Below are 26,374 nucleotides of genomic sequence, written 5' to 3'. Positions count from 1 at the left end.
AACCAAATTCCACCATTCACTTGCACTGCAGGTTATCTATGGTGTCCATAGGAGATGCCGACAATGTTTCAAGGCTAATAGTGGGCACTTGGGTGTTTGTCTAATGGGCGGGGCAGTACCTAACAAAACTATTGATATTTACAAACACCATTCACAAGTTACCATAAAGAGCATTTATTTACACCAACACATATTCTCAATTATTAGAACACTAGGCTGTAGGCAAGTAACCACAATCAAGCTACCAAACTAGACCTACAAGTAGCTTAAAACTAAGTAGCAATGCAACCTACACACCTAAACATGCCGAGTGACCACCAACACTGGATCTATGAGCAAAATCAAGGACTGATCGTGTAAACCACACCTCACCCAACAAACCATAAATCACTCTAAACCAAGTGGCATGCTATATAACAGGACAATAGAGAAATGGACATCATTTTGAACGAAGAGAGCTGTTTATAAACAAGACCATAGCATGAAAGAGCTTAATGAAAAGCCATCACCTAAATGCTAAACTGGAAGTACACGCTGAAGACCTCGATGGTGGATCTAAGCTGGCAGATTGCTAGGACAGAAACTGTTGTCAATAATCTATTGCATGTTTGTTGTGAGGATTCTTGTGTGGCATATCTGCTCCTCAAGATGGCGCCTGATCTTCACTTTGATCATGCCAACTATGGTTACAATCATAAGAAGTGGCCATCTTTAACACAAAGCAGACGTGTTACACAACTCCAAAATCAGGCAATTTCTGCTTATGTGTTGCCATTGTAAAATAAACTGACCTCAGGGCTTAACCTTGTCACCCCTGTCAAGTACTGTACATCCCCATTCAATTTGTTATCTGTCACACACACACACACATACACACACACATGTTTGTGTTTATTTACATATGTATGCATGTAAATGTCCACACATAAGCGAACACATATGCACACATTTCATAAACATGTCTTTAGCATATTCATTCACATGTACACACATGCATCCAGAGTTTCCATGTTAAAAATCTCCATCACAAAGCTTCTGTCCCTGCACCATTACAAATTTACTGTGTGTTGGTGTTTGTCTGTAGCTATTACTTGCCTACTCTTGGGTGGAGGTGTACTTATGATCTTTGCAGGACTTCATAAAGTTTCTACCTTTGTGAACTTCAAAACAGACACCAAACACCCCACACATACACACCAAAAGAAACATGCATGTGTGCACAAGCTATCTATCTGGGAAATACTTTGTATTTTTGTGTCGGCACCTTTGTTAAAAACTTCTATTTCGTTGCTTTTGTTTCCTGACCCAGTTTTATATCACCATTCTGATTATGAAGTTGGCCAAACGCAAGACATGGCATTAGGAATCTATTATTCTTGTATACTTGTATGTACACGTGCATAGAAGCATTCTATGTGTTCATCTTGATTGTTTAAAGCAAGCATATTCAAACATTCACTGTATTAATATTGATCATTTTGCTGGTGATCAAGTTTCTCTACCATAAACAGAGATGTCCAGCTCACTGATCGTCATACATACTAATTAAGTATACAGAGGGAACAGATTCAGAAATCCTTTCCATATTACACTAATCCTCATCAAGCTGCATTTCTTCCAACATACTCTTTTCAACCTGGGAATTTAGAGGTGCATCTAGAAATCCTGCAGAAAAAGAAGACAAGTTGAGATTACTAGAGTAAAAAGAGATGAGATGGGGTAAAAGAATGAGGACAAGACAAATTACTTACGCTTTTTCCTCCTTACATACACCTGCAGTGTCTTTGAGATGTTAGAGTCACCATGCCTAGATTTCCTTGATATTACTCTGGATTTTGACGGGGGCTTTCTCCTCCTCTCATTATGGCCTGCAAGCATCTTCCTACAGCTTCTCCTTCCCTCATCAAATTCAGACAAAATCTGAAACCTGCTCACAAATTAGGGATGGAACATTAGAACTGTTGCCAGTCAAGTGATGAGGATAAGGGTGCAGTGAAGATGGTGATGGTGAGGATGAGATGATGACGACAGTGAGAATGAGGAGGATGATGAGGCTGAGGAGATATAGAAGGGCCTCTACAGTACAACACCCCTTTAAGGTCAAAAGCTTGACCTTAAGGAGGGTGGCATATGGGAATCCCTTTTGTTGGTTTGAGGATTTTGGCAAAAAAGATAACACATTCTTTACAGAAATAATAATACCTGCTGCACTGCTGGCAAAACCGTTGTTCTATATTGTCCACATTCACCTTGCTGGCCTTGGAGTGCCATTCACAGATCTTCCGCCTCTTGTAATAATCCCTCGCACAAGAGAGATCATTTTTGCAGCCTTGAACTTGACAGCTGGGCACATTGGAAGCAGGAACAGAGACAGCAGGAGCAGAGCAATTCTCTTTCTTGCCTCCTGTATCCTCATTGGCGCTATGGCTGTTCTGGAGGGAGGCGATACTGGGGGAAGAGGATGACATGTAAAATTTCCCCATCCAATTTTGTGACTTAAAATCTCTGTAGTACCCATCATTTGTGCATGCAAGCATAAGCCTGTTTGTTCTTCCAAAACAATCAGTCAGCTCTTCACCGTCCCAATAATGTGGCTTCCGTGGTTGTCTCCTGGACACATCATTTTGTAGCTGTGGATAACTGTCATGAACTGAGGATTTCAATAATAAAGCACATTTCCCACCCTGCCTTGCCTTACCTGCAAGGAAAAATGTGTTGCCGCTAAGGATGAAGCACATCACCAAAAAGGCAATCTTCTAAAATAGAGCACCTCAAGCAAAATACATCATATCTGCTGCACCTTCGCATGCATACACACGTGTGCACAGAGAACTAGAAAGATATATCAATGTTTTTAAAGATGCTAGAATGGCCTATGAGACCCAAACAATGGATACAACAGTTAGTGCTGTCTCATCAATGAGAACAATAAAATAAATGTCTAAGAATAAATGACCTAACTGAACTATCGTATCGACTGTAAGTGCAATATTTTATGAGTAAAACATAAACTGAAAAAAATGAAAACATGCCCTCTGCTGATCAGCGAGAATGATCAATGGGGTTGCTACCCTCTCCTCTAGTCAAAGGTCTTTCTCATGGGGAGATCCAAGATGGACAGGCCACAGCAGTGAGGCATGTGTTTCCTGTGGCGGGCAATAATGGCTGAGATCTGTCAAAGCAATGATGATCGCGGCAAGGTCCCAGTGCGCAAGCAGCATGAACTGCGTCATGTGTGCCTGCCTATTGCACAATCAATGTCATTGGTAGTGTGCCAACTGGACGTGCGGGAATGGAAGAAATATGTGAGGGTCCTCCGTACAGATGGGTAAACATCTGATATCTTGTCTCTTAGTAGACTCTCCCTATGCCTCACTGATCTCTAATAGAAATAAAAACATACATTCTCTGATCCCCATACTCCATCACCCTACAAAGAGGGCCCAAACCCCTCTCGGAAGAGCCCTCTGATCTCATAGTATATCATATGTTGTCATAGACAATGTTCCTCTCTCTCTACCTCCTAATGGCATAATTGGCAAACACCATAGCAGCCAGAAACGTCAGAAACATTTAGAAACGAAATGTCAAAAACGTGTTTCGTAAGTTTCTTTCAAGAGGGGGTAAAATAAGAAATGCAAGTTTTTTAATATAGGGATTTTTAATAGTTTTGACTGGGGAAAGAGGTTCTAAACCTCTATGGAACTCTCTCTTAAACAAATAATGGGTAATTGAGCTGTGATAATAGAGTCAGTTGAGAATAATACATTATACGTTACATATCCCTGATCCATTATTGACTTGTCACTTATGTCAAAGTTAGTCTTTCGAAAGCTATACTATGGTTTAGAACTCAAACATTATGATTCATACATATCATACAAGGAAAATTGAAATTAACATGTAAATAGCCTATCTATAATATGGATTGAGTCAAGTTGCAATATCATGATTCTCATTTCAAAACAAACTAACAAAATGTCAAAATTGAGAATGAATCGTAATATATCATAAATAACTTATAAATGAGACTAAGGTCGTATAATACAAGAATAGATACTAGATTGGCAAAGTCCAATAACTAAACAAAATCACAAAAACATCAATCTCTCACCCAAAATCTTGAGCCCTCATGAGTCATTACACATCATCATCATTATTTTAACATTGCCCAATAGTTTTTGTCAAAAAAACCATGTTTTGGGTCCCAACTCACCAAAAAAATATTAAAAAATAAAAACGCCCACGTTTTTTACTCTCAAAAATGTTTCATACTTTAAGATGTAGGGACCGGTTAGGCACAGAGATCGAGAGAGACTGTCGTTGCACGCAGTGAGAGACAGAGAGAGTGAGAGTGAGCACATTTTCAGGTACAATGACGAGTCAGTACCTTTAGGTTTTTAGATAGATATATATATGTAAGTACAAGTGCTAAGGGTGTGTTCACACCCGAGCACATTTAAAAGGCACGAGGACTTTATTCCCAACAACCTCCCACCTAAAGACAATGTGCCTTAAGAGAAGAAAAGAATCAGCTAAGTCTAAGTATGTACAAAGCTGAAATACATATATCTATCCAACTCCCATCATCTGTCGGCAATAAGAAAACCGCTTTGCTGGAAGACCCTTCATGAGAAGGTCTGTAGGGTTATCATCTGCATGCACTTTGACAAGCTCAATGCTTTTGCTATCAAGTACATCTCTAATGAAGTGATACTTCACCTGTATGTGCTTTGTCTTTGCATGAAAGACAGAATTCCGTGCTAGCATGATAGCACTCTAACTATCACAATGGAGAATAGGTAACTCTGTGATGCCAAGCTCTTCTACCAGACGTGAAAGTCATAAAGCCTCCGAAGAGACTGTTCCTTCTGTGAAAGTAAACACATACCCAGTAGTGGACTTCCTGCAGTCCGCATGACCAGCATAGTCTGCATCCATAAAGGCAACAACAGACACCTTCCGCTTTCCAAAGCAGATGCACAACTCCTATGTGCCTTTGGTATCTCATAATACCTTTCACTACATCCCAATGCTTCTTGCCAGGGGTTGCCATGTATCTGCTAACCACTCCCACTTCAAAGGCAATGTCAGGACGTGTAGCAACCATAGCATACATCAAACTGCCAACAGTTGAAGCATATGGTACCTTGGCCATTTCAACCTTCTCATCATCAGATGTAGGGCTGTCCTTTGCACTAAGTTTCACATATGGAGACAATGGAACCCCAATTGTTTTCCCCCCGTCCATATTGAAACACTGTAAAACTTTGGAGACATACTCCTGCTGAGATAGAGTAAGCCTTTCAATCTATCTCTCTAAGTATTTGCATGCCAAAAATGTGATTTGCATCACCAAGATCCTTCATGTTCAAAGCTGCCATGAAGGCTTTACTTCAATGAATCCAAGGCATGAGTATCCCTGCCAGCAATCAGCATGTCATCAACATACAAAACCAAGATAATCAGGCTGCCATCTACTGCCTTCTTGGTGTACAAGCAGTGATCCACTTGACTTCTATGAAAACCTTGGGATTGCATGAATGTATCAAACTTATGATACCATTCTCTTGGTGCTTGTTTCAGCCCATACAAACTTCTTTTCAGTTTACATACCATTTTTTATTTCCCTTGTTCAACAAACCCTTCAAGCTGCTGCATATATATGTCTTCATGCAAATCACCATGTAAAAACGCAGTCTTTACATCCATCTGTATGAGCTCTATATCCTCAACTGCAACCAAGCCCAAAATGGTTCTCAATGTAGTCATCTTGACTACATGAGAGAAAATCTCATCAAAGTCAATTTCATGCTCCTGCTTTGCAACCAATCTTACTTTGTACTTTGGTGAGGAACCAGAAGTGACCATCTTGTAAACCCATTTGCATGTAAGGGTTTTCTGCCCTTTAGGCAACTGCACCAAGTCCCAAGTGCCATTTTTTTCAAGAGATTCCATCTCTAAAGGCATGGCTTTATACCATTTCTTGCTGTCCTGTCTGTCCATTGCTTCCTTGAAGCAAGACGATTCACCAGTCTGCCAACGTGACATATTCAGCCACATTAATTGCACCAAGAACAAATCTGCCAGGTTGTCTACTCCTTGGGACACTCCCCCCTCCCCCAAAGACCTATTTGGTGACCGATTAATCAAGTGAACGGCTATCATAACAGCCTCTGCCCAAAAACCATGGGATAATGCAGCATGAGACAGCATCGTACGAACCTTATCCTATATGGTCCAATTCATATGCTCTGCAACTCCATTTTGGGGCGGATTATAAGGGGCAGTGAGCTCCCTCTTTATCCCTTTGCTATCACAAAATGCCTGAAAGGCCTTGGATACATATTCCCCACCATTGTCAGAGAGAAGACATTTAAGTGTCTTATCTGTCTGACTTTTAGCCAATGCCAAGAATTTTTTTAACTTCTCAAGCACTTCATCCTTGCTACGAATAGGGTAAACCCATACTTTCCGTGTAGCATCATCGACAAAGGTGACAAAATATTTCTTTTTCCCTAAAGATAATCCTAGCATTTGACATACATCCAAATGTACTAACTCTAGAGGATAAGATTTCAAAGAAAGAGACTTTTTGTGAGATGTCTGTGCATGTTTACCATAAATGCAATGATCACAATGCTCAAAATCAGCATAACAAAGACAAGGCAAGTATCCCAAACGAGAAAGCACTTTCATTCATGTTTGACTCATGTGTTCCAACCAGCCATGCCACAAAGAAACGCTTGGCTGCTCGGTCACGACAACAACATGGTCACGTACACTAGATACATGAAGTGGATACAAAGTATCACTCTTGCAACCTTTGACAATAACCCTAGATTGTTTACAAATCTTCCATTTTCCATCACCAAAGGTGATATGAAAACCATTATCATCTAGCTACCCTGTGCTGATCAAGCTCTTCTTAAGCTGAGGTACATGCCGTACATACTTAAGTGTAAAGACAGAGCCATGTTGAAATTGTAACTGCACACTGCCAATACCTGCAATCTCACATGCATAGTTGTCCCCAAGATAGACAACACCATGTCGACCCCCTGTATAGGCGGAAAACCACTCACAATGAGAGGTGACATGAAAGGAAGCACCCGAATCAAAAATCCAGGTATGCATGTCATCATCTATATCTGCAAGTAAAACATGTGCACCAAAGTGTGAAGAGACAAAGAGTACATCACTCCCACTGTCACTGTCATGAGTGACTACATTCACCCCTTCAATTTTTACATTGTTCTTCTTAGGCTGACTGTCCTTCTTCTCTTCCTTGCTATAAACTATCTTTTTGCCTTTTTCTTTCTCTTTTTTCCATTTGTAGCAATCACGTTTAAAGTGACCCTTCTTGCCACAATGATGGCATTCAACATCTTTGCCACGTGATTTACTGCGTCCCTCGCTATCATATTTGCCCTTTTCCTGTGATCTATCCCTAGTATGCAAAGCACTGGAAGACTTACTCGATACATTGTTCTGTCGATCCATCTCTTCCATAAGTAGAGCACTCTCTACATCAGCATACAAAAGGATTACATTATAATTGCTCATAGCAATCCTGAATGTATCCCAACTCTCTGATAGAGTGCAAAGTAAGAAAGTAGCCTTAAATTCCTTGTCAATCATGAACTTTAAGGCAACCAACTGGCTGAAAATGGAGTTAAACTCACTCAAGTGAATAGACATTGCTGTACCCTCTTTCATACGCAAATCCATAAGCTTTTTCAGCTAATACACTTTGCTTGCAGAACTCTTTTGTGCATACAGTTGTTCCAATCTAATCTATATAGCATATGCAGAATCCAAACCTTCAATGTTGAACAACAAGGCATCAAAGATCGATAGCTCTATGGTTGAGCGTGCAAGCTCATTTAACTCATCCCAATCGTCCTGATCCATGTCCACGGGATTTGCCCCTTTGGTTTTGATCGGCTTTGCTTGCTTCTTTTGTAACAAGATATTGTAGCACTGCTTTTGCCAAACTGCAAAGTTATGTGCGTCTTCAAGCTTCTTTATGTGCATCAGATTATTGCTGTCATTGCTGCCAGCCATGATTTTCAGCCCAAATGTGACTAAGAAACAGCAAATGCAGGCCCAAAATTGGCACCCAAGTGACCAAGGTACAAACAAGTACCAATCAGCAATAAATGACCACACAGCAGCACAAATTTCAGATCTGTAATTAAATTTTCAGATCTAGCACCAAACCATGTGCTACAGCATTATCCAACTGATTAAAGCTGTTGCAAGGGCATATGCATCACATTACATGAGGAATCCCAAAATTTCAGCTGCAATTTCTATTGTACATGTACCCACAGGCATAAAATTAGACACGAACGGTCAAAAGCCCCAAAATTTTGTGCTCAAAGCATCAAACACACATCTGCATTTCCTCTGTAATGCATAGAACAGTCCAATTTTGCCAAAATAGAGAAATTTCAGCAAAACCCCCAAATTTTACCAAGTGTTGATGTCCAACAAGTGGAATTCAACCTGCATGTACATAAAATGACCGAATGCTACACAAATTTCGCCCAAACTGCAAAAGTCCCAAATTGCACCGGGTCCAATGTGCATCAATGTTGAGAAATTGGGTAAATTTCAGCCCAATTTGCGCATGTACATTCAAAGCCCCAAATGTCGAGGACCAAATGTCACAAATTCCTGCAATTTCTAAGACAGATATCACTATTGCATCTTGCTCGCATTAAATCTGGACAAATCCCCAAATTTTCCAAGTCCTACATGCACTAATTTCAGTGAAATTGAAAGAATTTCACTAAAATGTGAAAAGCCCCAAACTTCCCAGGCAAATGTGCACTGACTTTGCGATTTCTGAGTCAGATTGTCCAACTATGTGTTGAGATCCCCAAATTCGGGAAAAGCCCCAAATTTCTAGCTCAATTTTGCACAGATCTACACACTGTGCTTGCGCGGGCAAACGCCCAGAGGAGAAGAGGCAAATTCAAAGGAGATTTAGAAGAAAAGATTTTTCCCCCCTTTTTTTGTGTAAGCATGTGACGGGGTCCATTGACCCCGTTCGACCGTTCTACCACGCACGGGACCTGTCCCACCGTGCAGCGCGCCCATTGGCTGCTGCCTGCCATGAGCCGGCTGCTGCACGCTACATTGCCCAATCCTGCCGACTGCTGCCCGCTACCCACATGTCATCAGCCCTATCGACCCACCACGCCACACAAGACAAACGCCCGTGAATCGCATGACGCAAACGCCTGTCAGTCCCTGCTGATCATCGCCACGCTGGTCAGCACCCCACTGCCAGCCGTCACCCCACTGCCAGCCGTCGCCCCACTCATCAGTCCAACAGTCAATCGTCAGCTGGAGCCTGGCCCTATCGCACTCTCCACAGCCCGCCTTCTGCAACTCACGACATATTCAATGGCTGCTTGCACGACCTGTCACCCATGAAGTCCGAGAAGTACGAACGCCTCAACCGCAGTTCTGATACCAATTTGTAGGGATCGGTTAGGCAAGGAGATCGAGAGAGACTGTCGTTGCGCATAGTGAGAGACAAAAAGAGAGAGAGAGAGCAGAGTAGAGAGTGAGCACATTTTTAGGTACAATGACAAGTCAGTACCTTTAGGTTTTTAGATAGATATATATGTGTAAGTACAAGTGCTAAGGGTGTGTTCACACCCGAGCACATTTAAAAGACACGAGGCCTTTATTCCCAACATAAGAAACGTTTCGTAAGTTTCAAATCCAAAAGAAACACGTTTCTTAGCTGCTATGGCATTGCCACCGTCCCTGCTGGCGACGCCTGCGCAGGATCAATCCTGCTGTCCATGTCAATCTTTAGCTGATATTGCGCCACGCCAATCTGCACCTGTGGCGTCGCCAATCTGCAGCTGTCGCGTTGCCAGTCTGCAGCTGAGCAGCTGTCCCGTCAACACGGAAGTGTCAGACGGGACCCATTCACACTTCGGCTGAAGACAAGGACGAAAAACCCTTCAACAAAACGTAGCTCAACGGCTCTTTTCAAGAAGATGACGACTGACGTGACCCGCTTTGATACCAGTATAACGTGTCTGTGAATGCTTGAGGTCGAAGATTTTCTGCTAAGTGCCCCCCTCTGTCTTCAATCCAAATAGCACAAGAGATTCCGTTTGTCTCACCACCCAGCCACCCCTAGAAGGTTGCTGGCTCCCTGACCGTGATCCGCCGACTGCCAGCCATCAACTTCAGGTGAGTCATACTATCTTTAAGCTCACTTACTTTCTAGGCTCCCCTTGACCCCGTTCGGATGCCCAAGGTCCCCGCACGGTCATCCCTCGCGCTTGTCTCCCCATAAGTTACATTTATTAATGTAACAAGGTGTGTTCACATCTGTATATGTTTATATACACGAAGATTATTAAGGGACTTGACACCCAATAACCTCCCACTTAAAGGCCCAAACTGGTACCTTTAAGCTAACTCCCACTAATCGGATGCAATGCTCATGTTGAGCCTTTGCAAGACTCTTAGTGAGAACATCTGCAGTGTTATCTTGGGTTTTGACCTTAGTCAATGTGACAAGACCATCATTCAAGACCTATCAAATGAAGTGGTACCAAACATCTATGTGTTTGGTACGTGCATGAAAAATGGCATTCTTAGCCAGACATACGGCACTCTAGCTATCACAACCAAGCACTAGAGTACGTGCAGAGAGACCAAAATCCTTGACCAAACGGCCAAGCCAAATAGCTTTCTTAGAAGCATCTGTGGCTAAAATATATTCAACCTTTGTAGTATTCCATGTCACAATTTTCTACAACCTTGAACACCAAGAAATAGCTCCACCATCCAAAGTAGAGACATATCCACTAGTAGACTTTCTAGTATCAAGATCTCCTACTGTTGAGCTAAAAATGCATTAGCTTCACTTAAACAGCCCGAAAACATGCTTAATTAAGGAAGAAACATTGTTTATTTAAAAGAAATGCGTTTCTAGAGAGTGTCTATATCCCATAAGCACAAACCTACTTGGGAGGGCCCAAACTTTCTATAAATAGGTATAATGCCCTCCATTCAGCCTTAATCTCATTTTCCCAAGTTTCAAGTGTTTACAACTTGCTGCCCACGCCACGTTTGCAGAGGACATCACAGTCCAAGCTATCCATTGCAGTCTTCACTCATCTGGCATCTATTTCCAGCCCTCTATCATCTGTTTGCTGTTGTTTCCAGCCAGGTGACTACTATTGTTCGTCTTCCAACTGTCATACAACCTACCACATCAGCACACTGTTGTGATTGCAAGTCCCAGCTCTTGCCCTCCAAATTTTCTCTCTCCTCCAGCTATTGCCATCATCTCCTCAACCTATCGCTATTGTTTTCTCTCCTACAGACTGCGGTTTGATGTTTTCTCTCTCCTTCTAGCCTACATTTGCTATTTTCTCTCTTCTCCCAACTACATTCACTGCTTTCTCTCTCCTCACCTAGGTTTTTAGTCTTACTCTCTCTTGCACTGCTATCTGTATCAAATCTAGCCTTCCTTGGCTGCATTTACTAGTCTTCGACATCCGGAAACTACCTTGCTACGATTTAGGATCCATTTGGAGTACGACACACTCTCCATCTCAAAACCCATGCCCTGGTCCTTGAGATACACGAGTTCAAGGTACAATATTCATTCACTGCATAGTGTGTTTGTTGCACGAGCATTGTATATTCAATAGTCATATCATTTCATTCATTCTTTGTGTTCATTATCTCTGAGTTACCCTAACCCTAATTGTGTTCTTCTATCAATCTATGCTTTGTCGTACGGTGTTATTTGTGTTTCTGTGTTAGGGTATTTTCTTCACATGGTATCCAAGCCGAGTTCTCTAAGAGAAACCTAGACCTTAACCTTAAAGCTCTACACAAGAAGCAGGAACAACAGAAGAGTAGATGAATTCAAACACTGCTTCCACACCACTTCTCACATCCGAGCTAAATCCATTAAGGAACGAGTCAGAGTGGGCCTCATAGCTTGCTTCACAAGCTCCCAACATGGCCGGATCAACATTGGACTACCATGGAGTTCCACGATCTTACAAGATCACTACAGCTAAGTACGATCTCACTTTGATGCATAGAGCCCAACAGTAGATAGAAGATAAGTCTGAATTTCACGCTTTAAATTCGATGCACCGATCTACTGACCATGCAAGAAGGGTGGAATCTCCACTTAGAACTGGCCATCCGCAAGTGGAAACTGGCATAGAGTACACTCCATTGCCTTCATACTTATTCTCTCCGGTGCCAAGTATGTTTACCATTTCAAATTTTGTTAATGATGATTCTCTTCTCCTATTGGTGTGGATAATTTTCATGATGAAGGGCACATACAAAACAATTTCTGGTTTACGAGTAATGAGAAAGGCAAATATTTCTTTATGAACTCAAGACTAGGTAAGCAGTTGAAACAAGAAACTGTGAGTATTCCTTCCCCCTTTTTTCCTTCAAACAATTTTATTTTCAAAGGTCAAAATGAAGCAAGTGTATCTTCATCATCATCATTTCAATTTAATGCATTTCAAGGACAAAAGGAACCCACATTATTTCCCACATATACACCTATCACAAATCCATTTAACCTCCCTCCCATCCCACCCTCTTATTCCACTGCCACATCTTTTCAGCCTCCGTTGAGTGCACTGCATGTTGCATCTCATATAGAATCACATGTCTTTTCATTCACCACACTGAGAAGTTCTTCAAACTTAGACACAGCCATTAGGACCACATCTCTTTCTTAGACGGGTGGTATTCCACCTTTTCCTCATACACTTTCAAGATCATTGCAGCATGGGTATGGCCCCAATCTCTCCCGAGTATGGATCAGTTGTTAATGCCATAGTTTGTCTCCATGGCATTATCGAGTGGACCCTCTGGTCATTATGTTGTGTCCCAACCGATATTTGGATAGGGCTTACATGTCCCAATGCCTCCTCCTCAATGCCTCCGTATCAATCGGCACTCATTGGACACTCACAACCTACTTCTACCTACCCATCTCTTCCTCCTCCTATTTATCTGACACCTCCACTACCACCACCACCACCATCTTATCCTCCACATCCACCTTACCCCACATTCCCAACACCTCATGGTTCTACCTTATTTTCCACCAAGCATACATTCAATGACAAGATACGTTTTAACGGGTCACACTTTACAACTAAGTCGAACTTGATGAGACACGTTCTAGACTCACAAAACCTATGGAATCTTGTGCAGTGTCAAAATCCCAAACCGATCCCACACTTGTTCCATACGAGGTTGCCCACTCACGGAATGCTAGGAATGCCTCCACCGTTGTCAAGTTGATGCACGGCTTGTTGCCTAAGTTTCATTCTCAACTTCAACATTTTAACTTAGCGTCAGAGTGATAGGCACACTTGACTAACCGCAATGTGGCTCAAGATAGAACCCATATATGTTTACATAAAAAAGGCTGTAAATGATGTATTCACACCCATATGTGTTTATACACACAAAGATTAAGAAACTTTACACCCAACAATGACTCATGATACAAATGCAATCTTTTTGGGGGGTTGTAAATGGAAACCAAAATAGAAATGAAGAAGAAGAAATGTATTGGAATGACTTGGTTTCTCAACACAACCTCCACTCTCTATGTCCCTTATATTAGGGACCTCTCAAAGTTGGCAAATGATATTGCCTCCAAACATGTTGCCTCCATAGTTGTTCATGCTACCTCCAATGCATCACGAGGTCTATGTACAAAGCATCCATGGTCAAAAAGTAAATTCATGTAACCTATAGTAGAAAGGAGGTGAAATATATTAATCCTTTGCTCCTGCTCCTTGCCCATTGTTGAGAGTTGGCTCTAATACCAACTATAAGCACAATTTGAAACATTCCCCTAGGATCAAGCCTACAAATGAGAGACAACACAAGCCAAACTCACCATAAAAGGAACTGGACATCAAACTCACCTCCCAACCGTAGAGCCAAATGGGCTCAACCCTTAGCCAGGGAGCAAGTAGCACTCCAGGTCACGACCACACCATCTCGATGTACACATGTGTCGGCCAACAAGCCAAGAGTCCAAGAGCGGTGATCACACAATGAATGTGCACAATAGGGCCTTGAGTCCTATTTATAGGGCTCGATTACCCTAATCCCATAGTGTCCTTAGTGCTTCGCACTAAGTCACTCTATAACCAGTGTAATCAATGCTACTAGCACCCATCCGACTCTCCAAGGACATAACACTTCTCCCCTTATGAGTTCAAGTTCGAGTGGAACATAACGATTAGTATTCTCAAGCTGTGAAACTTTCTCAATCAAAATAATTTGCTCACCTTATCCCAGTTGTTCTTTCAAATGACTCACGTGGAACACATGTTAAACTCAAATTTCCAATGGTCATTTCACTACTTATCTTCTTGGTAATTTGAAAAGGACTGCAATACCTTGGAGACAACTTATAGCACTTACCGGTAGTCATTTAATCCAAGCGCTTTGGGAGTTTAAGGTAAACCCACAAACCTTCCTGAAGCTCTCTAAGAGTACGATGTTGGTTAGCATAAAACATGGAAGAATCCTAGGCCGTTTTGATGCTTCTCCTTGCAATTATCAACGTCTCTTGCATATTGTGCAAAAAGTCGACTATGAACTACATGTTCATCTCCCTAAGCTCTATGGCAATCAGGTCTCAGCTCATAACCATATATAAGCATAAATGGGCTATAACCAATAGCCGAATGCTTAGCACTATTATGGGCAAACTCAACCTGAGAAAGATAACGCTTCTAATTAGATTGTTTACAAGAGACATGCATGAACCCTGTCCTCCATGGTTTGATTTGTCCATTCGGTCTGCCCATCAGTTTTAGAATGTTCTGAGAAAGACATGGACAATTAAGTTGCCAATTTTTAAAAGACTATCTGTCAAAAATGAGCAGTGAACTTTAGATCCTAGTCATTGACTATTTCACCAAGTAAACCATAAAGTCTATGAAGATGTTCAACAACGAGACCAACCAACTCATGGCTTTTCATAGTCATCTTTGTAGGAATGAATCGAGCTATTTTTGTCAATCGATCGACCACAACCCAAATTGCATCATGATATCGATTCATACGGAGCAATATAACTATAAAATCCATAAAATGCTATTGCATTTTCTATCAAAGATTGATCAAGGATGTAACATCCCCACCTGTCTGTGCCATTCAACTTTGTTAAGCTGACACTGCAGACACTCATGCACATAAGACTCAACCATAGTCTTAAATGTAACCAATAAAAATAACAACCAAGGCCAAAGTCCGATATATACTAGGATATCTAGCACTCAGTACATCATGACACTTATAAAATTTTCTTGTTGATATCGTAATCATCGAGCACACATACTTTGCCTTGTTTAAAAAGTAATCTATTTCAAATGGAGTACTTTTTAGCCATCTCTCTCTTAGTAGAGAGCCTTCAAGCATCTAGACCACCTAAGCTCCCTAGGCTACTAGGTCCCTCTTGAACTAGTTGCTAAATCTTATCAAAGTGAAGATCATTTTGACAACGCCCTTTAAGAGAAAGATAGAAATCAGTCAAAATTTCAAAGAAGAACAAGGCCTTGACTTCAAGAATTTGACTAAAAGCATTGACAACGATATTAGTTTCACCCTTCCTATAGCAAATTTCAAAGTCAACTCTTACAAAAGCTTTGTCCATCTCGCCTTTCAATCATGGAGATTGAACTAATCACATAGGTATTTCAAAGAGTGGTGATCCATCCAAATACTAAATCGGACACCATACAAATAATGATGCTATAATTTAAAGTTTAAGCGCATGAATGTTTGCTAATAATTCCTTCTCTTGGATAGTATAACATGTTTGGGCATCGATGAGCTTACGGCTTTCAAATGCAATAGACTGGTCATCTTGATAAAGAACAACACCTAAAGCATAATCACTCATGTCTGTATGAATCTCAAAAGATTTATTCGGATCGATAATCTACATCATTGGTGCAGTGGTAGCAAGCCATTTCAATGTTTGAAAGCATTGATCGAGCTCAACCATGGCGGACTAACATGCTCCTTCTTGCTTCGAATATCCTTAAGCATACGTATCAAGGGTTTAGGAGTATAAGTATAATCCTTAATGAGTTTTTGTAAAAAACCAATAAAACCTTAAAAGGATTTCACCTGCCTTATGGCTCAAAATAGGCTAATTAAGCACTACTTATATCTTTTCAAGATCAATTTGAATGCCATCAATCAAGATAACATGGCCATAGTATAACAGCTCCATGCGAAAGAATTTGCACTTGGATAGTTTAGCAAACAATTGCTCTCATCTTAAAAGACATAACATGATACATAAGTGTTTGGCATGCTCCTCCAACAACTTACTATAAATAACGATGTCGAGAAAAACAACTATCCACTTCCCTAAATACAAACAAAATAAACCATTTATCATCTATTGGAAAGTTGCGAGAGCATTGGTCAATACAAAAGATAGAACCAAAAATTAATAATATCCATATTACGTTGGAAACACAATTTTCAAGACATTCTTCGAATCTATCCATATCTAATAGTATTCAACCCTTAGATCAACTTTGATAAAATGGGATGCACCACAAAGTTGATCTATAAGATTATCCGTCCTCGGCAATAGATTTTTTTTTTTGTGGTCACCTTATTCAGACCTTTGTAATCAACACAGAAGTCTATCGTGTCATCCTTCTTTTTGGCAAGAAGAATAGACACATCCCATGGGGATTTACTGAACTCAATATAACCCTTAGCCAAATAGTCCTAAAGTTACCTAGCTATCTCATCCTCCTCTTTCCGGCTAAACCTATAAGATTGCCGAGAGACGGGGTGGCTACCGAGCAAGGTTTCAATCCTATGGTCTAAAGTTTCGTAAAATTCCAAAAGTCCGTCGAGTAGCTCGGCCAAAAAAACATCAGTATAGTCATGTAATACCGGATCCAAATACTCACTCATATTTGAACTCATATTAAGATTATTGTTAAAACAAATTGAATTACATTAATAATCAAACAATTGAACTTTTTGAACAAGACAAATATAAGCAGTAACAATTTTATTAAAAATACATTGAGTAAACTCTATTGTTAAAATCACAAGTACATTATTTTTTGCGATCTCGAAGGATTAACAGTCCACGATCATATGGAGACGACCGTCAAGCTCAAAAGAAAATACATGATTTTTATAATCAATATATAAAGAGGAGTACTTTTCAAAGAACCATGGTATGCCAAAAATGACATCCACATGGTCAAGGCTTGTAAGTCAAAAATCCATCATCTAATAGTACTATTGGATCAAAAGATCCAAGTCTAATACCATCCAATCCTAGCGATCCACCATAGGGCCCTCCGCATATCGAACACAATAAACTCAGTCAACACGTAGCGTATAAAGTCACAATCTTCGTATCAAATGAGAAGAAATAAAATTGTAAGTAAGATCATTATCAAATAAAACTATAACATCTTGGTCATTTATATACCTTGTGATCTTTAAAAGATCATGCGAGCCAAAATAGTTTTATTAATGGGACTACTGTTGCTATTGCTAGCATTAACAAAACATCTTTCGAATAAAATTTCAAAATAAATACTTGGAACCTCAATAGCATTTACTGAAGTCTTGGAAGTAGACTTCGCCTTTTTATTCTGGAAAGACTCACGATCACTACGAAATTTATCCATCTGATGGCATATGAAACAAAAGCTCTTCGAGTGATTCTCACTATCAATGACCTTACGCTTACCATCAACTTTGAAGTCTGCTGACGAGTTGCTACTATCAAAAGTGGTGCAACAATGGAAGCATAAACATGTGCTGAAATACACTACTGAACACAAGACAAAAGAAAAGAAAGAGAGAACACAATACAAATGAGAACTCAAATGTATGCTCGAGAAATGGAATCCATATACCAAGACATGAGAGTACAAAAGCAATGTGAGTCACTGACTGTGGAGGCACTGGCACATACTCCCTCTTTCCAAGAACTGTCAGGTGATGAATGAATGAGGAGGGAGCTTGAGAATATATAGGCCAAATAAATGCCATAAAATATGGTCGGCTAGCATTTAAATGCTGGCCGACTGGCTACAAATAATGCCACATCCTCATAAATACTAACAAATAAAATGCCTAAAATATCTCATGTCCAACCTGTTGTACCACATGTACAGACTCAACCATGAATTGACTAATCTGCTAACACCCTCTTTGATGTGATACAATACAAGGTATAATAATAATGTCTCATCACAGCACATACAACAATGTCCATCAAAGTAGAACCATGGATTCCCAAGTAGTGGGTGCACAAGCCACCACCAAGGTGCCTCGGAGAGAACCTAATATCGATATCAATCATACCAGCTTCTAAAAATAGAAAACAATCATAGCAGCCCTCATGTCCGTCAATGATGCCTCTGATATAGCACACATGACCATCATGTTACCGATGCCGCAACGCATAAATGACCATGAATTCCTATCCTTTAGCCAAACCGCCAAAGTGTTTCCTCATGTAAGCTCCAAACGAAAGCCACCCGCTCTCTCAAATAATCATCCCATTATGAATCTGGATGTCAATCCCAACACCAAGATTTCTGCCTGTCAAACTTCGGTCGATGCATCAAGAATGTCCCTCTCTAGATCCTGTGCATCTGTATAGAAATATAGATGAGGCACAGTTGCCCCATCTCACCACCCTCTCACACTCCCTCTTTGACACTAGAGAGTTGTGAGGGATAATCGCATCACCACCACTAGAGAGCAACTAAGGAAGGGGCCACCAAGCCCTTCCCACAATCTGAAGAGAAGGATCCCTTCCGCGCATTGGACTTCACCTTGACTAGAGGATTTGAGTTGGAAATTAAGGCAAATGATGACTCGCTGGAGGAGTCCACATCTTGCTTGGTCTTCTACTTATTTTCCTTCCTAGAAGCCACTAACTCTTTGCAGTCCTTCCGTAAATGACCTTTCTTGCCACAGTGGTAACACCGGACCTTCGACTTCTTCGTCTTCGAACCCTTCTCTGAAGTTGCAAAAGCCTCATGGAAATCTCCATGTAGCGTATCATCAGTGGATGTGCATTGAGGAGCCATTTGTAGAGGATTGAGAAGAAAAGTAGGGAAAAGAAGGTATTTGGAGAGGCAACACTACCAAAACACGAGCACAGACTACAAAAAAAAAAAGTGCACATACAATATAACCCAAAATCTGACCAAAATAAGACAAAAGCTGCTACAAAAAGTCAAAAAATCAGTCAAATTTTATCAAAAACAGCAAAAACGGCCTGATAATGCAAGCACCCAACCAAGACAAGATGTAGAGGTGCCATGAAGACATGTATTTTTGAAACCTCACTTAACATGTGGATTAATTTTTAATCACATGGTTAAGAAAACATTGCATACGTGAGGTGTAACTAGGATTAGAGTAAATTTGCAAGCCTGAGAACCGAAGAAATCACGAGATGTCAAAGGCAAAAGTTGCTATAAGTTATGCCGCACAGGTACTTGTTAGTACCTGGTACCAATTGTTGGCCTAGGTCATTCATTTGGCTATAAGTGTCAGTTGGAGACACTAGGAAAGTGGTGTTTAATGGTACCTAATGCCAATCTAATGGTCAAAGATGGCACAGAGATACTCGGGAATGGAAGTTGCCTAGCCAATTTAATTATTGGCTAGTCAGATTATTTTTCAGGGCATCAAAATAGTTATTAGATTAATTTTCAGTATGTAAAGGCTGAAATTTAATATTTAATTATGAAAAATGTTGAAAAAACCATTTGGAAAGGCTGCCACTTATCAAAATACCCATACAAGACTGAAAAACGTCTTTAGAGGCTGGAGAGATGCATTTTTATAAATTCAACTTGCAAGAGAGAGAGACGAGAGGCTACTGGTCTGATTTGCAGCCATTGGAGGACCTTCTGATGCAGCCAAGGGCAAGAGAAGACCAATCAACAACAGGTGACAGCACCTACAAGCTGTCAAGATGGGGCAGCAGTAGTAAATGACTGATTTTCTTCAGTTCTTTGCATCTACAAGCTGTTGTGGCAAGGCAGCAGCTGCGTTTGACTGATTTTTAGCCGTTCTTTGCGACAAAACTATGAATTTTCTCTCTCTACAGCTTTCTCTGTCATCTCCCAACCATTTCGCAGCATTGCTCTGAAGATCTCAGCATTTGGATCCTTGGAGGCTAAGAAATTGCAAATTTCTCTACTGTGTTTAGAAGCAGCCTCGCAAAGCGTGTCAAAAATTGGAAGCTCCAAGACTTGGATTTTTCAAGGTTGAAGGTGAATTTCAGCTAAATTCAAGTGGAGGGATAGCCAACCATTGAACTTGGGGCATTTCCATCGTCCATGAAGTGGATGAAGGCCAATTAAGTGCCCAAATCAAGGGGCAAATCAAATTGAGGACTTGCTAGTCAGTTTGGACAGCAAGGGGAGTTTGGATTGCGAAGGGGATCGGGAGAGTCCCATTGTAAATCAACCTTTTCTTCAATAAAGCTAAAGAAATACCGAAAGGGGTGCCAATTTTGGGGCCAATCGAATGTGCATTGTCCAAGATCAATAGGTAAATTTGTATTTTCAGATTTGCATTAATTGTTTGTTGTTGTAGATAAGTTGTAATCAGAGGTTTACCACCCATCTACAAAAGGAAGGCTGGTTACAAGAGGCATCAAAACGCAGACTGAAACGGACACGCAGGTTGTATAGATACTGATGTCAACAAAAAACGCAGGTAAAATAGGTCGCCTGCTTGGAGCAACAATCGCCTGATCAGCAAGGGTGAAAACAATCCTGAAATCAGCAAGAAAACACAACGGGAGCATGAATCCTAAAATCTGATACCATGTCAGAAGCGGTGCGGCAATGGAAGCATAAACATGCGCTGAAATAAACTGTTGAACACAAGACAAAAGAAAAGAAAGAGAAAACACAATACAGATGAGAACTCAAATGTATGCTGGAGAAATGGAATCCATATACCAAAACTCATAGACAATACAAAAGCAATGAGAGTCACCCATTGTGGAGGCATTGGCACATGCTCCCTCTCCCCAAGAACCGTCAAGTAATGAATGAATGAGGAGGAGGGAGTCTCAGAATATATAGGCCAAATAAAAGCCACGAAATATGACTGGTTGGCCAGTCAAATGCTGGCCGACCGGCTGCAAATAATATCAAATCCCCATAAATACTGACAAATAAAATACCTAAAATATCTCTAGTGTCCAGCCTGTTGTTTCACATGTACAGACTCAGCCATGAACTCACTAATCTACTAACATCTACCAATGTATATAATTTCTTCAACTTAAAGATTCAAACAGCTCGATGGAAGCCCCCAGTCAATTGGCTACCCCTACTTACAGTCAAAGTATTATCAAAATTATTCACATACCTATGGACATCCTCGAACGAGTGAAAAGAATTGCAAGGCACCTCATTATGGTAATCCAGCGACAATCCAAAAAGACATCATATGTAAAGCAACGCTTGAGGATCATCCAAGGCCTTTGTTTTATACAATAAATCTTTAAATTTCTCTGAGTATGCATACAAGCTCTTCTTTCCCATATCAAGCTCAAATAATTTTCAAAAATTTTCAATCTGATCATTGGTCACGAAACGTTTCCGAAAAATGAATCAAATATCGACCCAGCTTGTTGGCTTAGAGCGTAAGCTTGCCCACCAACCGTACGCCTTTCCCTATAATATGATTTCTATCTACCCAATGCTCTAGGCAGCATTGGATAGATACAAATCAAAATACACTATCCATTTTGCAAGTCATGAATTGATGTTAGTCTCATCACATTCCTTCTTCTCCCCTTTAAAGAGATCATGTTGGAATTGAAGAGGCAACATCCTCATGGTTGTAGGCACAAACAAAAAATGGGCAATGCGGAGCTTGGCTAATTGGCACTACATTTTTATAGGCACAAAAACCCAAGTCCAAAACACTATAAACTCAACTTTCTTTACAAGGAACTAAAGTCTCGCATTACAAGGCTTCTTTTCCATCATAATTTATTACAAAGGAAGAGGAGCAAACCAACGCATTTACAAAACAGCAACACAATAGAAATAGCATTCAAAGAGCAAAATCCTCTTCTGCTACAACCTCAACATCACATAAAACAAGTAATTCGTCTAGCAAGTAATTCGTCTAGAATCCTCGCTCTCCACACAAACTAGTACTTCTAAGATGAGCATCCACTCATTTGAGAACAACATTAATATAACCTCCGTTCAAGGATCGCCTTGCATGATTACAACTGCAACAATTATAAGTAATAATGACAAAATCAAAAACAATGTTATGAACAATGACACAACTTAAGCACTTTTTAAATAGGGTAGGATATTAATGATGCCCTCGAGTAAGCTAGAAGGAATTACAATTTTGGTAGAGATATAACACAATAAACAACTCAAAAGAAGTGGCTATTTCATACAAATGTTCAAAGGGATTTTTGACCACATAAATACTCTTCACCCAAGCTCCACACACACCACAGTATAAAAACTCTTCTTTACAAATCCACAAGGGACCCCAAGTTCAATTCACAAGATCCTATGGTGGCGTGATGAGCCTCTTTTGCATTTCTCCTTGATACTCCAACATTTCCTTCTATCATAAACTCCAAAAGAAACAAGTGGAAAGCCAAACTATATATCTCAAATAATATCAAAAACCAAGTAGAGCTCTAGCTCTAGTATCTACACCTTCTTACAAGCCTTTGTATCTAATGAGTCTTGAGTCAATGCCTCCATTTTTGCATAGTATCTTCAAGGAAGTGCATCTTCACAAGATCATGCTATGTGTTTGAAGGGTAGCTAAATTAAAATTTAAGATAGTGGTGGCTCCTGGGAATAAGCCTTTGAGTTTCATGACGACAAAGGCTTAATCCTTAAGCCTTAATACTTATATTAATTAGCTCAAATTGTCAAATGAAAAGAGATGAATAAAGAAGCTTCGAAATGCCATGGCGGTAGCCTATCGGCCCTATTCCATACCCTTTCCTTGCATCAAAAGGCTCAAATTGTAAGTTTTCCTCATCTCTGCTACATTTGTTTGCTCTCTCATGATTCATTGAACATGCAATGCATACATCATATCGACAACCGATTCATCAAAGTCCATCTCTCTAGTATTGCCAAATAGCCAAGGACATCCACATACTATTCGTGTTGCAATCGGATGCATCTCACATTGTAGGACGATCTCCCATGATGCCATGCAATATAGTTAGCACAATTTCTTCATTGAGTGTCATTACTAAGGCTTTTCAAAAACTTAATCAAACAACCATAGACCCCCCTTCGCAGAAGGCCTTGCACAACCACCTTTTGGCCACCACAATAACCCTCATTCTCACTAAGGGTACCACCCCTCTTGCAAGTAGTTGCAAGCATCCTTGCAAGAGATAAGTTTTTAACAATTTACTCACTTTTCCTCCTTTCACATACACACTTTCTCAAGGCCTCATCATACCACTATTTTGTGAAATCAATACCTTTTCCAAAAAAAATTGTGACAACATGCAACAATCACTATTTGCAAAACACGAGTGTGCTTTATGATACTAGCCAAAGATACTTGCATTATCCTATGGTGAAAGTCAATGGACAAGACTAGATACAAGATTAAGAGCCAGTATCATAACATTGGGGGATTCATAATCTTTTATGGACATGTCATAGCAACAATCTACGAGGGAGTCAAGGAATTTAGACTTCTGTATTCACTTGGAAGGGGAAGAGATTTTCCATTGAGGAAAAAAAAACCACAAAATCCTCAAACCATATTTAATGAGGTTCTTATAAAGTATCAATCTGCAATCAAAATCCAACTTCTAAGCATATGCCTTTGCTGTTCCCCCACTCCCGCCCCCCCCCCCCAAAAAAAAAAAACAAACAAACCAAAAGAAAAAAAAAAACTTCTTCTTTGCTCCTCTCTTTCATTACTCCCTTTCTACATATTGTATATTTATTAATCTCTTATCTCATTTCAAAAGTCTAGTTGAAGCCATTGCAATGTGGTTTTACAAAAATCATGAAAGTGAGCATTGACATGGTCTCTACTGTCACACACGTCTACAGAACTTGTGTGTAAAAAACATGCAGCAGTCCTGATGAAGCGACATTCTGTACTTCTCTTCGAACACTGATTATGGTGTTGCCTTCCTATATTGTAAGAAACCAAAATGCTGATCTCTGGGGTGAATGTGAGATTGTCTCCCCAGTCTGTGACCAAGCAGAGATTTATTTTACCCATTACAAATGGCACCTGCCGTCTCTGAACAGTGACTCTAGCTCCCAAGTATTGAAGCAAATTGACATAGTCTGATAATTTGTCTCAAATATTCAATATTTGCAAATTTAGAACACAAAGTGCATGAAGCACTACCTGTCAGGTAGGTAAGGCTCCCAGATAAAATTGCAAGCCTCCTCTTTAGGTGGCCAACTAATTTTCTCCTGCAGCTCCGTTTCCCCTTATTGAATCCAGAAAGTACAGGAAACCTGCCAGGTAAAAACTAGAGATAAGGAGGTTTGGTGACTTACATTAACTTGATCTCATCAAGTGACAGGACTTCACACATCCAAACATCAAAAATCCTGGACTCTAAGCATGTGTTCGCTCCAAAGTTCTCAAATATAACTGCTAATGGATGGACAACATAAGACCTTGTTCGCCTCGTTTGTTTCAATGCATAAGAAAATGAAATCTTTCTCATCCCCTATCAAACAACTCGAACAAACTTTTCCATTACATGAAGCACCTATTTTTGTTGTTTGTTTCACTCCTAAATGATCTAGACAGACTTGAGCATTTACCAGTCAGCCAATGTATGACTCAGTTTAGTCTAACGAACTAACTTATTCGCTGCCGTGTGATGCAGTTTACTCTAAAGTGCTAACTTCTTTCTTTCACACTGCACACAAAGAAGTCTACATCAAAGCTGGAACATCATGCAGAGAGTGTATCATAGAAATCTTGGTGATACCTGTTGAGGTCTTGGAAACATGTGTTCTCTAAGGGGGTTAAGTCAACAACTAACTCTATAACATCACTTGATACATACAGACAATAGATACAGTGTATGATTAACATCATAGAGGGAATGCACAGGAGTAGCATGTACTCCCAAAAATTTAGTGCTGGTCAAAGCCGAGAATGAAAAACACCTCTTGTATTGATGGCGGAATCGTGATTCAGAGATGTCTGCCTCCATCCTGCTTGCTTTAAGATGCCACTGGGAGACCTTATGCCTGAGATAATAATTGGTGGTATCGCATGCTTCTGTCTTCAGATTCTCTGTCTGCCAATTAAGTGAAGATGAATCCTCATGTAAGTTGTCAGAGCAACTATCTTCGTCATTGTCCAAAACCATACCTCTAGAATCAGAATTCTCCCCTGACCATTGACCTATTCCATTTCCTGTAATAGCAGCCTCAGTCATTCCCTCCTTGTCAGAACATGTCCGCACAGGGAGCTTCAGTTTGATGGTAACATGCCCCATGCTAGCAGCTCTAGACCCAGCATCATCCTGCTGTGCATCATCTACTCTTTTCACAGAGAGCTTCAACTCATCTCTGCGGCCTGGCTCCATCAGCACATGTGGCCTGCTTCCTCTTTGAAGTGTGCCTGGCTTCTTGAAGTCATCCAAGTCATGGCTTCTTCTCCACTGATTTATCAGGCCGTGCGGGCCATGGCCCTTGTCTGTGGTGCTTGCAAGTTCTCCTTTGGAGGAGGACGAATTGAGAGGCAGGAGGCCGTGCCTAAACTCCACATTTGAGCGCATGTCTTCAAGGAAGGCCTCCTCGTCCTGGCCCTGGGGCCTCAGCTTCTTCTTCATGCCTAAACCCTAGCACAGATGATGAGCCGCAGCAGATTCTCAAGTCAAAGGATGTCTACGCTTCTTCAAGTCGGAGGAACTTCAAAGGGCGTCAGTATCCTTCTTCTGCGCCTTGCTGGCGGGACGCCTCTGGTGCTGCTTCTTGCGTGTCTGGCAGCCTCTCCAAGTCGGTCATGCCCGTGTGGCCTTTCTCCTGACGTCCTTTCTTGCTCTCACTTCTTCACTGAGACCTGCCTGCTAGGACACATTCTTCCTCAGGCTTTTAACACTTAATCATCACTCACTCCCTCACACACACACACACACACACACACACACACACACACATGCACATCCATCCAAGCCTTATGGGCATACACTATAAGACTTTACACTAGCCATGAGATATGATGCATGCCATACACCATCAATCATAAAAGTGCTAGTAATTCACACATTCAACACTATGGTTTT

General features: G+C 40.7%; 1 protein-coding gene across 1 annotated transcript; it reads right to left on the bottom strand.

The window, feature by feature from the left end:
* Positions 1-1,444: 1,444 nt before the first annotated feature.
* On the bottom strand, positions 1,445-26,218 carry LOC148041672 (uncharacterized). The gene is made up of 5 exons (XM_087681153.1): positions 25,251-26,218; positions 24,472-24,584; positions 2,203-2,698; positions 1,752-1,927; positions 1,445-1,665 (listed from the first exon to the last, which is right to left on the bottom strand). Exons 1-5 carry the CDS (start codon positions 25,919-25,921, stop codon positions 1,592-1,594), a joined length of 1,530 nt encoding a protein of 509 aa, XP_087537279.1. The 5' UTR covers positions 25,922-26,218; the 3' UTR covers positions 1,445-1,591.
* Positions 26,219-26,374: the final 156 nt, after the last annotated feature.

Source organism: Lygodium microphyllum, chromosome 1 (genome assembly GCF_053477565.2).
Source record: "Lygodium microphyllum isolate KBCC chromosome 1, Lygodium_microphyllum_v1.1.10, whole genome shotgun sequence".
NCBI classification, from domain to species: Eukaryota; Viridiplantae; Streptophyta; class Polypodiopsida; order Schizaeales; family Lygodiaceae; genus Lygodium; species Lygodium microphyllum.
The sequence above is the reverse complement of the archived record's forward strand: the minus strand, read 5'-3'. Positions and strand labels throughout refer to the sequence as shown.